Source organism: Abrus precatorius, unplaced genomic scaffold (assembly GCF_003935025.1).
Source record: "Abrus precatorius isolate BTA unplaced genomic scaffold, Abrus_2018 Scaffold9, whole genome shotgun sequence".
Classification (NCBI taxonomy): Eukaryota; Viridiplantae; Streptophyta; class Magnoliopsida; order Fabales; family Fabaceae; genus Abrus; species Abrus precatorius.
The window spans coordinates 12126419-12144529 of record NW_020874439.1 but is presented as its reverse complement, the minus strand read 5'-3'; the positions used below and the strand labels follow the sequence as shown (position 1 = coordinate 12144529).

General features: G+C 29.1%; 2 protein-coding genes across 2 annotated transcripts; both read right to left on the bottom strand.

Moving 5' to 3' along the window:
* Positions 1-1642: 1642 nt before the first annotated feature.
* Positions 1643-4034, bottom strand: LOC113851433. The gene is made up of 4 exons (XM_027481915.1): positions 3968-4034; positions 3473-3590; positions 2416-2476; positions 1643-2114 (listed from the first exon to the last, which is right to left on the bottom strand). Exons 1-4 carry the CDS (start codon positions 3999-4001, stop codon positions 1824-1826), a joined length of 504 nt encoding a protein of 167 aa, XP_027337716.1. The 5' UTR covers positions 4002-4034; the 3' UTR covers positions 1643-1823.
* A 2152-nt stretch (positions 4035-6186) lies between these two features.
* Positions 6187-10337, bottom strand: LOC113850819 (protein PIN-LIKES 1-like). The gene is made up of 9 exons (XM_027481349.1): positions 10203-10337; positions 9537-9616; positions 9292-9416; positions 9056-9177; positions 8070-8315; positions 7618-7713; positions 6657-6757; positions 6517-6569; positions 6187-6404 (listed from the first exon to the last, which is right to left on the bottom strand). The coding sequence occupies exons 1-9, from the start codon at positions 10335-10337 to the stop codon at positions 6187-6189; spliced, it is 1176 nt and encodes a 391-aa protein (XP_027337150.1).
* Positions 10338-18111: the final 7774 nt, after the last annotated feature.

Genomic DNA, 18111 nt, shown 5'->3' with positions numbered 1-18111 from the left:
TTGAAAACCAACTATGGAAAAAACTACTATGGTATCAACACCATTTTGTGGTTCAACTAAAAAAATTATTAGAAACAAAAAGTTTCTAAGATTGACAGGTTAGTGGTTCAACTAGTGGGATGCCTGTTTATGGAAAATGATAGAGAGAAGGTTCTGACAAACACTGTAAGAGTCAATGAGAGAGCAGTTATTGTTTCATTTCCACAGAGACAGGGGAGAGGAGAGAAGTGGAGAATGTAAATAAGTGTGAAAAGAAGATAGACCTAGTCCAACACCGAAACAAAGAAGATGGTTTAAAATTTGAATTTTATTACAAAATTACCACCGCCAGAACAGAAAAAGGATTTCAAAATCTCAAACATATTTTTGTTTTCTAGTTGTTAAACCTTTTTTTTTTAACTAATAATGATAACAACGGCTTCAAAAAAAATTTTCTTGGTTTTTTTAGAAACAAAAAACTGTTTCTAAAAATATTCAAAGCCTATAATTTTTAATAATCATTGGCTCAAGCATCCGATTATAAGGTTTTATGTTAAAAGGACTGAACAATCTCTTTATGTTATCTTACAAATATTACTTGGAAAATTTGTAATATTGGCCTCTTCTGATGTGCAGTTCAAGGATGGAGTTCTGATGCAAAATCAGGCAGCTAATGAATCAAATGAACCTGACTACCCTGAGAATGCTGTGCAGAATAAGCATTCTACTTTGGAATCCTGTTCTACATTGAAGCTAAATATCCCTAGGAAAAAAAGAAATAGAAGGATGAAATCTGCTCAAAGAGGTTGAGCAAGTTATTAGTGGGTTTATCTGAATCAAATTAGAATGATTACTCAACAAAGCTGAATGATCTGAGAATTTCTCAATCAAGTTCCAATCTGCTTCTGCCTCAATGTGTAAATGCTGGTTATGTGCTTCTTTTACATTGAGAAATTATTTCAATTGTACACATAATGTGAATATGGTAGCATGTTATATTCTTTAGGGAAAATTTTCATTGTAAATTATTGGATGGTATTACTCATGGAATACTAGTTCGTGATTTAGGTTGGAACTATTGCACATCAATAATTGAATGAAACTGTACCCAGTTATATCCTTTGGCGTAGCGGTAAAAAGTATATGATCTTGCTCCTTGGAATATTGTTATACGATTTTGCTATCTAAGAAATATGAAATTTGCACATATTTTGTGTTATAGCTATTAGCTATGCCACATTACTCTTTTAACTTGTACGATTTAATGGTCAATAATATATTTTCTCAATAAGTACTTATTTTTCATTTGTCAACATAAACTGCATTAGTATATGATAAGAAAAAACTTGTCAGTGTAGCATTCCTTCTAAGGGGAATCTCATTTTAGTCTTTTAAATCTTAATGTGTATGCAAAGGCTGTGCCATTCAAAGGCAAGCTATGTCTACGTGGTGCACAAGATGATAGCAAATATATTTTGAGTAATCTTGAGAAAATGAGTAACTATCTGAGATCATATCATTTGTCTGCTTCTATTATTCTTTCCTTCTTAGAGTGAAAATTCTGTGATTTCTCAGGTCACATAAACTTGCACTCTCTGAGAAGGATCTGATTTGAGTACCAAGGGCTAAGGCACTGAAGTAACCTATCTGTATTTTTTGTATGCCTATTGGCAATGGAATTCATCATTGTTCATTAGTGTCAATTTCACAATTATCTACCCTTTTAAGGAAAAAAAAAAGGTTCACAATTATTTGCATTGGAATAACATGAATGACATGAAACATTAAAATTAGCAGTTTGAGATTTACACATGCAATTACATCTCATGCATCAAAAGGGAAAGTTATGATGGGAGATTCTTGAATGCCATTCTCTTGGAGAGCTTAACAGCAATTAGAGCAAAGATAGTAGCTGTGGGAACAAAGGCAACATCAGGGATGGATTTGACAACACTTAGCTGAGGCAGAGATTGTCCAGCTCTCTTAGCTACCATGGCAGCTGGAGGAGCCACTAACCCAGTGATCATCATAGATTCGTCTGCTTTGCTGAGATTCACATTATTGTACATGAATTTGCTGAAAATTTCCTTTTTTGTATCCTCCCTGGATTCACTATGCCATTCTTCATAGAACATCTGCTTGTTAGAAACATGTCACTTAATGAGGGATGCATGTATTGCAAATTCAACAAGTAGTAAAAGAGGAGTAATGCATCAAACCACAAATTACAAAAATGTCATTTTAATCCTTATTATTGTAATTTTAGGTACCAAAGTAACTATTATTTTGTAACTTTGGGAACTAAAATGACTGTTGCTTAATTAATTTAAGGACTGAAATGATTTTTTTTTATTGTAATTTTAAGGAGTAAATTGATCAGTACTGATAATTTCAAGTACTAATTCGATGTATTACTAGAGAAAAGAATTAGCTGACCTCAATTTCCCTGTGTGCTGGTGCATCATAATGCTTACCAGGCAAGGCCATGTTGATAGCACTGAAAAAGTTGTTAGAAACTATCAGTAAAACTGTTTTTCAAAGTTGGATAAAGTCAAGCCTCACTCAATCTCATCAGAGGGAACATAGGGAAGTTTGATGGTATATAATTCTGCTTTCATGATAATCACCTTGTTGAAAGAATAATAAAGATTTACCGTGAATGAATTAGGTTAATTTTTTTAGTTTTCCAGCATGAAAATGAATGGTTTAGACATATTTTTTTAATTTTTATAAATATTATGGGTTTCTTACATGGTTTTGTATTTAAAAAATTGTAACATAGTTTTCAAAAAATTTTCCACCATATGTTTTGCTTGCTAATCATGATTTTTACTTCCTTTCTATCTTTATACAAATCATGAGTTTTTATTTGATCTCTCATTTTAAAAGGTTGTGATATGTAATAGTATTTAAATGAACTAAAATGTAAGCAAAATCGATGGTTAATGGGTAAAATAAATAGAAGACTAACAGAGAAATTTTATGGAAAAGAAAAAACAAAATTACAAAGACTTCTTGGAAGCAAACTTTTTGCTTGCAGAATTAAGGCATGGCACAGCTAATCACCCATTCGCTTGCACGGTGAGGTCAGCATTTCATGATTATAACTTTAATAAAAATTAATGAATGTCTTGATATGTTTGGAGAGACAAAAGCATATTTAAACAAAAATTAATTTATTGAGTAATATGGTGTCTTCATTCTTCATGTGTAGAGTGAAAAATGCTTTGTTTTCTTTATTTGTGTTGCAGCTATCAGTAAGCAGTGTCGCCCAATGAAAAACGCAATTTTGAGAATAAGAATGGAAAGGCATTTTGCATAGCAAACCAATCTTATATTTAATTAAAATTTCCATTAAAGTAATTTTCATCTTCATTTTGTTTATATGAGGCTTAGAATGGATACATTTATTTGTTTTCCTACATGCCTCTTTTCCTTTTATTTAACAAGTAATGACTGAAATTTCCATTGAAATTTGAAATCATATGCTTACTTGAAGATATCAAGAATTGCAGCGTGGAAGGCATCAAAATCTTTGATTTGTCTCTCAATAAATCGATCATAGAGTGTTCCTGTTACAAAACTTGTTGCCTGGGTTGCTAACCCAAATCCTGATATGTCCCATTATGTTAAAATTCATTAATTTAAGACCATAAATATACATAATAAGCGTTTCAAGTGAGAAATGAAAATGTGAAAAAAAGAATATCTCAATCATCTGATTAAACTGAATGCTTAAAATTAAGACTAATTAATTTTTTTAACTATCAATGTATAATTATATAAGTAAGATTAATTCTTCTTATGTTTCAAGAGTGTCTGTTACAAAATCAACTGTTAGATTAAAAGTTATTATTATATAAGTCATGTTTATAAAATTTTAAATTAATAAAAAATATTTAACATTTTATTTAAAAATATTATAATTAACATAATATATAATACTAAAGCAATAGAAGGGAGAAAAAAAGTGAAGAGAATGTCTGACCTGTTCCTCCCATGTAACTCATAAGGAGACCCATGATGTTTCGAATTTTGTGAAAGACTATGACAACAAAAGCTAGCAACTATATGACAAGGCCACTATATATTGCAAGGTAGAACGTGGTCCAAGGAAGTGAGTATATCTATTTGTTTGGTGAAAGTAAGGTATTGTTGGATTACTTTAGTTTTCATATTTCTATGTCTGATTCTTGGCTTCAAACTCACCTCTAGCTTAAATCAGACACATGCATTATAGGGAGACACCAAAAGATGCTTCTTATTATAAATTCCAATATATGTATTATGTATTCATGTTTTGGTATGTCAGAAAAATATTAGATTTTAAAAAGCTCTCTTTGATAAAATAAATAAATAAATAAATATCTAACACATATTGTGTTTTAGGATAATTGGATCTCTGACTATGTTACACTTCCTTGTCCAGCTCTATCATACAATAAAGTGGCCTTCTTTTACTCTTTTACTTTTGGGAGTAGAATCACTTCAAGTTAATAACACACTTATGATTTTAAAAAAAAATAATAATTGCATTTCCTTTTAAAGTTCTTACTAAAAAATATTTAGCAAAAAAAAGTTTAATCCAAATATATTCGTTAATATATAGCTTTTCTTCATTATTAGTTATACTATAATGATTTTTTTTTAAATCTTTTGACTTGCCTTTCCTTATCAATCTTTATAATATATACCTTTTCTTATAAAAGTTCTTTGATTCACCAAGCTGATACAAATACAAAAGTATTTTTTATTGACTATTTTAAGACCTAAATAGCTATTAACATTTAAAAAATATTTTTTCCTGAAATGAGACGATAACTGTTATCTGGGTAACAAAAAAATTCTCTTCCTACTGAAACAACGGCATGCCTATCTACCATTGCACTATTGTACATTTTTATTTTCATAAAAGCAGCTTAATATTTTTATTTTTAGCACAAAGGCTTAACACATTTATAATGGAAAAAATGGCTAAATTTTTTTTTTTCCAAAAAATTTTCTATTTCAACTCATATATCCTTTTTTAATTAAATAATGATATAATTTAACTCAATATAAACGTAATTGACTATGTGACAAAGATTTTCGTTTAAGTTCTAATAGTGTGTTTGGATTAACCTCAAATTCACTCAAATGTAGATTCATTTTATTACTATTAGTTCAAATTATCACTTTCATGTTAAAATGATTTCATATGCGGTTTAAACATGCACTAAATTACTTTAAGGGTAGGGTCATGTAAAGTGAGGACGCATGATGGCTTGGTACTTCTGTTCTTAGAGTAACCAAATAAACAGTTTAAAGTATACTACGAATCTCTTTTCTTTTTTTTCCCCTCTTCATATCTTTGGCTCATAACATAAGATGCCCATGACACTGAGGCATGTGTGAGTCATCAAAACACATCTTGCAATGGAAAATAGTTATAGTACAAGCCACATGAATATGGCACACCAGAGACTAAGTGAAACTGCAGCACAAGAATAAGTTGCAAACATGATAGCTGAGCATTCACCCTCGCCAACTCCAAACATTTGAGTAATTGTACCTGGCACAATCACAGAATTAACGTTTTTCCAACTAAATGTGAAAAAAAAAAAATGTAACACAATGTCATGTTGGAAATAAACTGTCATATGTGGACATGAGCTGAATAAAACATATTGGAAATGCAAACATGTTCATATGAAATTTAAATGTATGCATAGTCTCAATGGATAGATATGACTAGACAAAGATGTTTATAGGTAGGTGGAAGATATAATAAATTTTTTAACTGTGTATATTAGTTATCCTTTGCATTCAGTTTCTAAACAACTTAATCAGCTTATGAATTGAGTCCCAAGCTTGATTATTCAGAATGCCATAAAAGTCAAATATCTCTATGAAAGACTTTGAAATCGCCAAGTGTCAAAGAATGAACAAATTTTACTGCTATGCTGACTGTAAATTTCATTTATATGAACAAGTTTTAGTGAAATGTTTTTGCAGTCAGACCAATAGATTTTGAGCCTTGATATGTTGGCACCATTGGAATCATGCTCATCTGATTTATATTGTCTTTTTGTTTTGTTATGAATCTCATCCTATCAAATCTTTCAAACAAATCAAATTTTGGGATCTCATCATCAATTACTTAATCTTGCCTTTATCTTTCAGTTCCTTTCGAAAATGTTACCACAAACTGTAATTTAATTAGGACAATTATTTGAGAAATACTACAGGAAACAACTTACTCACGACTATTGCAGGTGGAAGAGCATGTTGAAGCAGTAATACAAACTGATACAATGGATCAGGGTGGATCCACTTGAAATGAACTGCACCTCTCACAATGGTTATACCTATTACTGGCAAGGCCACATATTTAACCACAATAATGCCAACAATAAGTGGAAGTTGCTTTCCTAATCCTTTTAATCCTGAAAAGTGTCCAATTTAAGTCCTCACATTCATTTTCAGAATGTTACTATTATATTAACCCATGAGATGAAAGACGAAGTTGAAAATTTCATGTTATTGATAATTGATTACCCTTAAGAAGATTTGCCCCTAGCAATAAGATCATTGTTGGAATGCTTGCATCCCTAAAGAAGGGAAAAGAAAGAGAACAATCAAATAAAGTAATTGTATATTTTAATGTATCACCCAAACTGGTGGTAGAGGATTCTCACCCCAGCATGGTTATAGAGTCTTGAACAACATGGAGTGGAGTATTGTCATCAACTAGTACTTTTCGAAATTGAGGGACAACACCAATTGTCAAACCAAAAATCTGCATATACAGAAGGAAAATGAAGAATCATTGCTAGGAATAATTAATAAGGCTTCAATATAGTAACCTTAAAAAGCTATTTGGATGAGGTTCTGGTCCAACATTCATAAATCAAGGTAACAAAACCTCTCTTAAGCTTCAAACTTAAACAATTTAGGGTCTGTTTGGTTTTGAAAATGTTTTTTAATTTCATTTTTTATTTTCTGTTTAAATCACAAAACTGTCACCTTATTTTCATTTTGCTTCCTGTTTTCAAATATTTGTACAGGGAACACTGAAAACAACTTTTTATGTTTTCACTGTTTCTTGTACAAATATTTGAAAACAGGAAACCTAATGAAAACAATGTGACAATTTGCAATTAAAATTAAAAGCAGAAAACTGTTTCTGAAACCAAACAGCCCCTTAATTGTTTAAGCTTTTTCAAAGGAGGCATTGGTTTACCAATGCTTCTTGGTTCAAGTGACAAGGTGCTTGATTAAGTAAGGTCTTAGGTTTAAGTTTTGTGTATGGAGAAAATACACACCGGGAAAACTTTACCCCTCTAGTGTGTCGTGTGTCCACTTGGTTTGACTTGAATTAGTAAGGATCCGAAGTGGTTTCTGGACGTGGGTGATCTAAGACCAAAAAATCAGTGGCATTGATCTAACACTGACTCAGTCATATCAAATTTTAAGTCTAAGGAGGCATTGTTTAGTCCTTCTTCAGGACCAAACAATTTAGGTGTTACAACTCTCTGTCTTGTTACTAATATAGCTCATTATATGCTTCATAAGATACTATCTCCTTCAAATGAATTACTTGATGCAAACAATTGGATGACTATTGAGAAAAATAGGAGAATTATGGACATAACATACCGCTGCCATCGTTGAAGGTGCAATTAGTACCTTCATGTTGTTGATCTTATCAGCTAGTATTTTCAGCAGTTTCATAATCTTCAGCTTTTCTGGTACCTGTGAAACTCTTGAAAATGTAAGGCATTGCTTCTATCAAATCTTTAGTATATGAAATCATGATATATTTCATGTCAATCCTATCACTTCTTTTACTTTTCTCCCACTAGACAAATGCATTTTGGAGATAGGCAATGCCTAAGCCATCAATCATTCTTGTTATTCCATAAAATTCAACTCTAAGCCAATTAATGTAAAATTTCAGTCAAAAAGAAACTATTATATTTTGTTGAAACTTTTTAATGCATTCCAATTGATGTATATGATACATAATTGGTCTAAGGGTCACAGGACAAAAAAATTCATTCAATAAAGAAATGTTTACTTAAAGTAATTATATTAGAAAAGTGAACAACCTTTGCTTGTGCATCAAGCACTTTACATTCAATTTCAGGTCGATCAATACTACCATTTGGCTGTGTGTTATTATCCTCAGCCGTGGCCAATGTTAATGTGGAACATTTTGAAAGGTTTTCTGGATCAGTTTCTATTGCAGACATTGGAGTTACTGCAGATTCATCAACTTTGACAACATTTGAAACCGGAGGTGAATATATGCGAACAACGTTGAATGTTATAGACCAAGCATAAATGTATCCTATCTGAAAAACCAGAAACAAAGTGCAAAAGATTTAAATAATTCAGAAATCATGTTTGAAGTAAAACATCAATTTAGTCCCGGGAACTGTCAAAACCAATCAATTTGGTCCTTGATATTATGAAAAATCTTATTTTATCAATCCTTGGCATCACAAAAAAGAAATTTAGTTTGTGACCAATGGTGCCAATTTCTGGGATCAAATTGGTTGACTGCTGCCAAAGTATAGAGCTAAAAAGGCGTTTGGAAGTGTTTATGAAAATAACTTATAATTTCTATAATCTTTTTTTAGCTTATTTAAATAAGCTTTCTCATAATATACCTTATCAAAACAATCTCCTTTTAAATTATTTTAAATAGTTTTATACTCAAATTAATGACACAAGATTTCGCATAAAAAGTTTCAATAATGTCTTTTTAAACAATGTCATAATTTTAATAATGAAACTTACTGGGATAAGCTGAAACTAGCTTATTTTGATACAAGTAAACTATTTACCAAGAAACTTATTAAAATAAGCTTAAAATAGTTTATGAGAGTCATAAACTGTTTTTTATAAGTTGTTCATAAGTTTTTCTAAACAAACCTTAAAAGCTTATTAAATAAGTACTTAATTTAAGTTGTATACTCAAATGCACCCTAAATTTGTTTTTTGGTAATATGGCCAAATTAACTTATGATGATAATTTTAGAGACTAATGTTTTAGTCCTCAAATTCCAAATGTTTAAAATTAGTGTCATACTGCCATTGAGAGAGAAGCATATGCCAGTCCATTTCTATAGCAAACATTCATATCTCCAAAAGGGCTGTTCCTTTCTGTACAAATAGCTGGAACTACAATAAGAGGTAAACTGGCCAGATTTCCTGTAGATATCAAATGCATAATGGTCAAAGACACATACAGACACACATCAATAGTAAATAATATTGATAAGATCCTTAAAAATAAAATAAAATAATTTTTTTAAATAAACTTGCCTGCAGCACAGCACCCCAACACAAGGCCATGCAAATGATGAGGAACTCTAGTTATTTTAATAAGTAACCATCCAAGAAATGTCCCAGCAATATATGTTACAAGAATATTTAATGGCATGAACCACCTACATTATTCAATAAAACAAGCATCTCTTGTCAACCAATCAAATGGAGAACAAATGAATAGAAACAAATTTCAAAAGAAAAATAAAATGCAGTGAATAATTGAGAAAGTACAAACTTACAGCATAAACATGTTCCTTAAAGTTATTGTTCTAGCCAGGCTACTCATAATAAGAGCAGGAGTGAACACAAAATATACCATCTGCACAAAAAAAAAGGGGTTGTATTATTAGTTAGTTACCAAATAATGAACTATTCTTTATCAACTCTATGATTTTTATTTTTTGCATCCCCTTTTTTTCTCACTACTCTCACATTCTCTTTTTTTTGGTCTTTCTGGAAATAAAATTTTAGAAAATACTAATCACTTTAGACTTCTGAAATTTTAGGCCCGTTTGTTTCAGCTTCTCCAAAAGTGATTATTAGAAAATAAAAAAAAATTCAGCTAATTTTAAAGATTATATATAAAAAAATAGAAGTTTGTTTGGTTACAATTATAAAAAGTAATTTTTATTTTATTGGGTAATTATATATATTTTTTCCTAAAAGCCATTTAAAACAACTTCTCAAAATAAGTTAAAACTCAATATAATCTTAACCAGCAATCACTAAAAATTGAAAATTGAGTCTTTTTTTAAAAGAACTCCATTTGGGTAGCCCAAATCAATTATTATTTGTTCATGCCATGTTACTCCAAACTCCACACTGCTATTAGATAAATTTGTAACTTTGGAGCATGATATAATATTTGGGTGCTAAAAAATCAGAATGAAACCAACAAAACTTACAGCATTGATGTGCTTCCTGGCATTTTTTCCGAGTATGTCAATGCGATCAAGTGCAAGAAATGTCCCAAAAGCAGTAGTCAATAGAAGTTTCAGAATTGGGGTTAGTGCAACTAAGTAAAGCTTCAAAAATTTCATGTTGTGTTTCTTTAATTTCCCATTAACTATAATTATAAGTACAAATACCTCTCTTACATCACTTAAAATCAAGTTTTAATTTTGGTATGTGAAAAAAGTTGCAAATAATCATCGAATGGAATTAATGTAAAGGGTTTTGATCTTTCTCTTTTAACTAAGGTTAAATAAGAAGCTGATCTTTGTGATTACTTTTGTCAACAACCAATTATATTCACAACACAATGGCTGCAGAGTGATCAATTGGGCCATTTGTTTGTTTTAAAGTACATTTTAAATAACGTTTTAAGAAAAGTAATAAGTGTTTTAAAAAAAATATTTATATGTTTTTTATATATGGTGCTCAACTTTTTTTTTAATATTTTATTTAACAAAACTCTTAAAATTTGTCCACTCGATTAATAAAGTCCAGCTTAACTAGTAAACGATGGTTTAATTTTAAATTTTTTAATAGTAAAAACTTTGTTACGAGAGATATTTGTGAAAAAAAGAAAAAAACACTTGTCCATTCATATTTATTATTATAATTACTTCTAAATATAGAATAATTTAAAATCAATTTTGTTCTTGTAAAAAAATATTTTCTAGTCCGTGGATGATGTTTAATAAAATACTTGCATTTATATATAAACTATTTATATGAGTGTTACACAGTTACTAACATATATAATTTTTCTAATAAATTTTAATTAATAATAAAATGTATGTTAAAAAATTTAATAAAAAATATTTTGATGGTATTTTTGAGATACTGATAACCTATCAAATGACACGTCACTAAATCGAGGTACAGCTCTGAATGACAAAGTTGTGGTATAGAATTATTTCTACCAGCAGTTGAACGGACACATTTATATGTTTCTTTTATATTTGAAATATATTTTTAAAATATAAGCTTATAATAAATTAATAAATAAAATAATAAATGTTATTTATTTGTAGTAACTCTTCCGATCACATGAGTCCAATAAGATGTAATAATTAAGTTAAATAATTAATTGTAAATTGTAAATTACAAATATGGCCACTTAGTTATCTTTATAATTATTAACAAACTTTATCGCCAAATTTTATCTCTCATATCTTAATAATTATTTATAATATTTACATTATAAATAAATTTGACAATATATATAAAAAAGATTATATCTAGTGAGAACTTTTCTCACCGTAAGGTTCGTTCGTTAATACTTATATCAAACTTAATATATAAACTATTTAATAACTTTTCATAAAATATGAATTTAATTATTAAATTATTATTATTATTATTATTATTATTATTATTATATATATATATATATATATTAAATTTTACATAATTTTGATATTTATAAATATGTTATTCAAAATTTATTATTTTCTCATATTATCAATTAAAATAATATGATATAATGAAATATTCAATAATACACACATAAAATATTATTATAATTATCAAAGATAGTAAAATAATATGAATAAATGTTTTAATCCTCCTATGTGAATATGAACCTCTTTCTCACCCTCTGCGTGTTCAAAACTACACATAAATAATCTTATTCAAATTAGTAATGAGATGTGTGAACATGACTTTTGTTATGTGTTTATATATTTAATTGTTCAACAATTCATTGTGTTTGCTTGGTTTGAACATGGACTATATTATTCATTATTATGAAGAGGATATTAATTATAATTTTTAATTAACTGGTGAGCTAAGGAGTGTTATTTGTAATTTTTATCATACGATAATATCGAATTACTTTAAATGGGTCTCTTTAAAAATTATAACTTTTTATAATAACTGTAGTAAAATAAATTATATATATATATATATTATTAATAAAATTATTTAATTCACATTTATTTAATCTTTTTAATTTTAAAATGTGCTATCAATCTTATTCAAGTCAAGTAGTATTACTATACATAATAAAATTATCGATGTAAATATTTTACACAATTGCATTCACTGAAACTTAAATTTATTGAATTTATTGTTTGAGTTTATAATAAATTAAAAGTTATTCTTGCTATTCAGTCTAGAACCTTAAGCTTTGTACAAGAATGTGCTTTAAGAATAACATATTCCCTTTTAGGTGAAATTGTCACAATATGGACATTCTTCTTAGCAAAAATTATTGTAGTAGGATAATAGTTAGGAAGATTTGAAAATTATTATCATATTAAAATTTTCAAGGTTTAGCTCAGGATATCCATTACTCAAGCCCTTCTTGACCTTTTTGGAACCCTAAGCGAAATACTAACCCTTTTAAAAAATTATAGAATGTAATAGAACAAAATAAAAGCATATACTAATAATTCTATTAAAATAATACATTTTTTTAAGCAAATACAATTTTTCTAATAAATTAAAAAAAATATTTTTTCATTCAAACAATTCTTATCTCAACATCAACTACAAAAACTTAAAAAAAATCATAAAAAAGAGAGTTCTATGAGTATTCCAAGATGTAAAATCATTAATAATAACATCTAAATTAATGTTTTCTAAAAATTTCTTCTCGATCAATAAAATTGTCAGACCATTCAATCGTTCTTATGACATTGATGACCTTAAGTAGGTTTTAATTCACTTTATCTTTGAAAAACTTCTTTAAGCTGATACCACAGTCACTAGAACCATAAAAAAAAATTTTATAAGAGATTGAAACATTTGGACAACAATATGCAGATTTGACAAACTCAATAATTTCAGTGGCTAACATTAATTCATTTGATAAAGTAAATTGCAACATTTTCAATTAAGAGTAAAGATTATTTAAATCAATATCTAATGAATCACCATCAGAAAAAAATATAGTAAAGAGTAGCACAACATTCTTGCAATTTCTTTTCATTTAATAACTTTAACTTATTTGAACAAAAAGTCAAAAATACTTTCAAAAGTTTTTACTTCTCAAATCAGCTTTTCAAAGAAGTAATTGCCTTGTCTATAACAACAACAAAAATATTCAACTCTAAATAATTCTTCAGCCAATTGAATCTCTTCATCCTCTTGGTTATTTTTATCAAATTGTTTTTTCCTAATAACACGACACTTTGTCAGAAGGGTAGTCTCTACATTCATACCAAGTGCAATACTTTTAGCAATATTTATACTAGAAGTAAAGCCTTGATCTCTATACTTTTCAAAGTATGACAATATATCTTCTAATTGTTTTATGGTGGTTTAAATGCACATAGATTTAGATTGCAATTTCTTGCTCACTATATTTTTAGTAAATAAAATTTCATACCAAATAACCATACCAAGCAAAAACTCAAAACTCCCAAGTGCATTATACAAACTTTTACTTCACTCTTTGACTTTGCATCTTCACAAGATTCATACAGTTCTGACAAAGCCAATCTTAATTGAAAAGTTTGAAATCTAATAGTTTTAACACTTTTAATTCAACTCTCTCAACAAATGTTAGATAAACATTTCACAGTTAATTCAGGGACATTGTCAAGTAAAATTTTTCATCTTTTTATAGAACTTGAAAATAATGAATATATGCGTTGAATAATTCTAAAAAATGAAATAGCTTTGTTGCAAGAATGTGCCATATAGCTAAGAGTAAGATTTAGACTATGAAAGGCACAAGGCATATATAATGCTCTCGAGTTTATTTCAAGTAATCGCTTTTGTACACCTTGGTGCTTCCTTTTCATATTGGAACCATTATCATAACCTTGACCCCTTACATCATTAACATTAAGATCCAAAGACTTTAGAATATTTTGTAATTCATTAAAAAGTCTTAATCCTGATGTATCATCCACCTTCAAGAACTTTAAAAAGTACTCCTCAGTTTTTATTTTATTAGTTGACATATTCACACATTGTATTATTAGAGTCATTTGCTCTTGATGAGCAATATCATGGGTACAATAAAGAATTATGAAAAATATTTTGCCTCTTTGGTGGTCTTAATTATAGAAATTTTAACATTATTGGCCAAAAAGGAAATCAATTCATTTTGAATTTTATGCCCAAGATAATGATAATGAATTTCACGATTTTGAATGAGTCTAACATGATCTTGCATTATCACATCAAATTATGCAATCATTTCAATTAATCCTAAGAAATTACCATTACTATCTTGATAGAATTTTTCATTGGATCCTTGAAAAGCCAAATTATGAGTAGCAACACATTTCATAGCTGAAAATATTCAAAGTAACACTTGCCTCCATTGCTCTTTCTCTTTCATAATTGCTTCTAGCAAGCTTTTATCAATTGTTTCATTTTTATTCAACCTTACTCTCATTTCATACCTTACTCTCATTTCATTCTAAGTATTCATATTAGTCATATGCTCACTACTATTTTCATGGTGTTTGAGCCTCTAACTAATATGCCTCTAATCACGTAACCCTTCATTTGTTAACAAGCTTTTATTACTAATAGATTTAAACAACTTGCAACAAAAATAAAAAAAACTTTGTCAACATGTTTAGAATAAATCAACCATTTTCTATCGTTAATCTCACCATTGCTCAACTTCCTAGAAAACTAAGCATATGAAAAATGCCTATTACTATTATCAAGAGGAAAGTCAAGATTCAAATTTTTTATAAGCCCCTTTTCAACTAAAATGTCCCTTAGTTTGTTATCAAGATTAGCCCAATTTCTAGGATCATAAATATCCAAAGAAGGAATTGTTTGTTCTTCATCAATACCATTATTATTAATACCAATACCAATAGAAATTGTTTATTCTTCATGAGGAGCAAGATTTTCAATATTGGATACATTTGGCATATCATTAGACTCATTTGGATTATTAATTTTATCATTTTCATTGACTTCATTTTGCAAACTTTCATTTGATTAATCCAAATTTTTATGAGAAACTACATTTCTAAAAACAAATTTGTCAATAGCACTTTGCTGTGATTTTTTTTAACTCTTCAACACATTTTTTTTTTCTTTTTTCACTTTCAGATAAATGCTTTTTAGGCAACATTGCATATAAAAGATAAATCAAACAATACAATCATAATACAAGGAAAAAAAAATAGCACATGGTAGTAGAATACAAGTTGAATGGTTGCTTTCACATTTGCTAATTCCAAAAGTATAATCCAGTCATTAGAAATCTAAAAATATAATTATAATAATCAATCAGGGAATAGGGAATTCAATGAAATCGCATACTTGATCTACTACTACCTTGTCCATTAAGTATAAGAGAGCAAATGATAGTATAGCAATAAACGTCAGTATGATACTAGGAAATATGGTCCAAAGAATCTCGATAGTAGTTTCATAAACAATCATTTGTAGGATTGGAATTTTTTTTATCATGAAAATGCCATAATGTGCTAACTAAGATCTCAAACTCATACACTATATACTATAATTCATAAAAAAAAAAAAAAGGCATAACTGCAAATTGCAGACTTGCAAACTCGTATACTATATACTATATTTCATAAAAGAAGACATAACCACAAATTGTAGAGTATACTATATAATATAATTCATAAAAAAAGGAATTAGAGAATGAGAAATAACTAATATAAGGCTACTTTATTAAAACTCATAGATACATGTCATTAATTAAATTAAGATTAAAAAGCTTACAAGAAAGAAAAATGAGGAGGAAAAAAAAAATACCTGCAACAATGGCAATTTTGGATTTTGGCAAAATGCAGAATTGCATAGGGACTATTAAAGAAGTCAAAGAATTGACTATGTTTATGGCAAGTGAGGTGTGATGAATTGAATGATCTTCTTTGTTTTTCTATTTTTTTTCCAATTGCAAACTGCAATTAAGAGCTAATTTTTTTTTTTTGCACATGAAAGTATAACATAATTTTTACTTTGGACCTCTTTCAAGCCTGAGCCCTGGGTGATTATACTCCTAGATTACCCTAAGGACCGGGCTTGCCACTACTCATTGTATTTGATTTAGTATTGTTAATGCACTTGACATTGAGAGTAATGATGATATTACTAAAGAACGTATTTATCATAACATTTTATCTTCCTATTTTGGATAATTAGTAATAATTTTTATGTGGACTTTCAAGAATCTATTTCATGTAGCTTGGTAAGGGAATTTTGAACACAGGTAAAAGATCCTTTAGCTGCTACTATATACTCTGTCTTTGTTGTGGATAAAGCAAAACACTTCTGCAACCTTGATTGCCAAGACACAACTCCTCCTGCAAAGACGTATATGTATCTTGATGTAGATTTCCTACCATAAATCCTTTCAACATTTTTCATGTGCTATCACATAAGTAGTTTTTAAAACCCCATTGATCAATAGTTCTTACTAAAAGTAAATGCAATCGAAGATCTTACACATTTTGAACATCCTTCAAAGTAACTCTACCCTAATGTCTATTACTATTTGAACACCGTTAATACTCACAATTTTAGCAACACTGGTATTCTCCATCTTCACGGTGCCAAAATCACCGGCTTTGTATGTTGTGAAAATGTCTCTTCGAAGAGTGGCATGACAAGAAGTTGGAGTATGAATTGTCCATTCAAATTCTCCACTCGACTTTGCAATGCATAGCTTCCTTGAACATCATATGCAATTACCTCTTCAATGATTGTGACTTGTATATTTCTATCCTTCTTTGCTAGGGTGCTCTCTAATTCTTGCTCCCTTTGTAACCTTTTACGGTCTCTCTTAAAATAACTTTTCATCTCACATGGTAACACCTCAGTTTTCACCTTTCTACTAACTGCCCCTTTTATCTGTTGGCTTACCCTTACTTTTTCTCCTACCTCGCCATCTACTTTGATTTTCCTTTAGTTGTCTCTCCCTACCTTCTATGATAAAAGCTTCCTCGTTGTTCATGTTAGTGTCCTTGTGTCTGGCTTCCTCATTGAACAAAACACCTTTCACCGTAGATGTAGTGAGTTTTCCATCAGAAGTTGAATTGTTGAAGGTGACAACTAAAGTCTCCCAATTATCAGGAAGAGAACTAAGAAGTAAGAGAGTTTGTACTTTATCATCAAGATTTAGCTCCACTATAGATATTTAGTTTACTAGATATTACTAGTGTGTTATTCTACCAAAGTTCAACTTAGCAACTTTATATTCACCAACTTTTCGATCAAGAGGGCTCTATTTCATGTTACCTTAGACTAATGCATATCCTCTAGCTTCTTCTAAAAAGTATAAGCATTAGTTTCCTAAGACACATGATGAAAGACCCTATGATCAATCCATTATCGAATCGAGTCAGTTATTTTCTATTCATCTTTTTTCACTCTTCATCTTTAGCATGATTGAAGTTCTTAACTTCATACTCTATAGGATCATAGTAGTCTTTGCAATTGAGGAGATCTTCCATCCTTGGTTTCAAAAGTGTATAGTTGTTAGCGGTGAGTCTAATCATAGCACCTAATAAATCGTCCATTCTTAGTTGCGAGGAAAAAAATAGAGCTAAATTTAACAAAAATGGGACAAGCATAATTTATATTTTAAGAAATAAATAAATAAATTAAGGAGTTAACAAACTAATTGGATGACACATGCAATAACATGTTGATGGTTTTATGCTTATGTGGTAACTAATGTGATCGGTCTCTCACTCAGGTAATGTGATTTTTATTGATATCTCAACACTGCTTTAATACAATTTGTTAGGAAAATGAAATAATAACACATAAAATTGAAAAATAACAATCAACTTAGTTTACAAACAATTGTTAAATTTAGCTCTCCTTTTATTGTGTTTAATTGTTGTTGTCCCTGTTATTGTTGTAGACAAATGAAAGTCATGCATATATATATATATATATATATATATATAA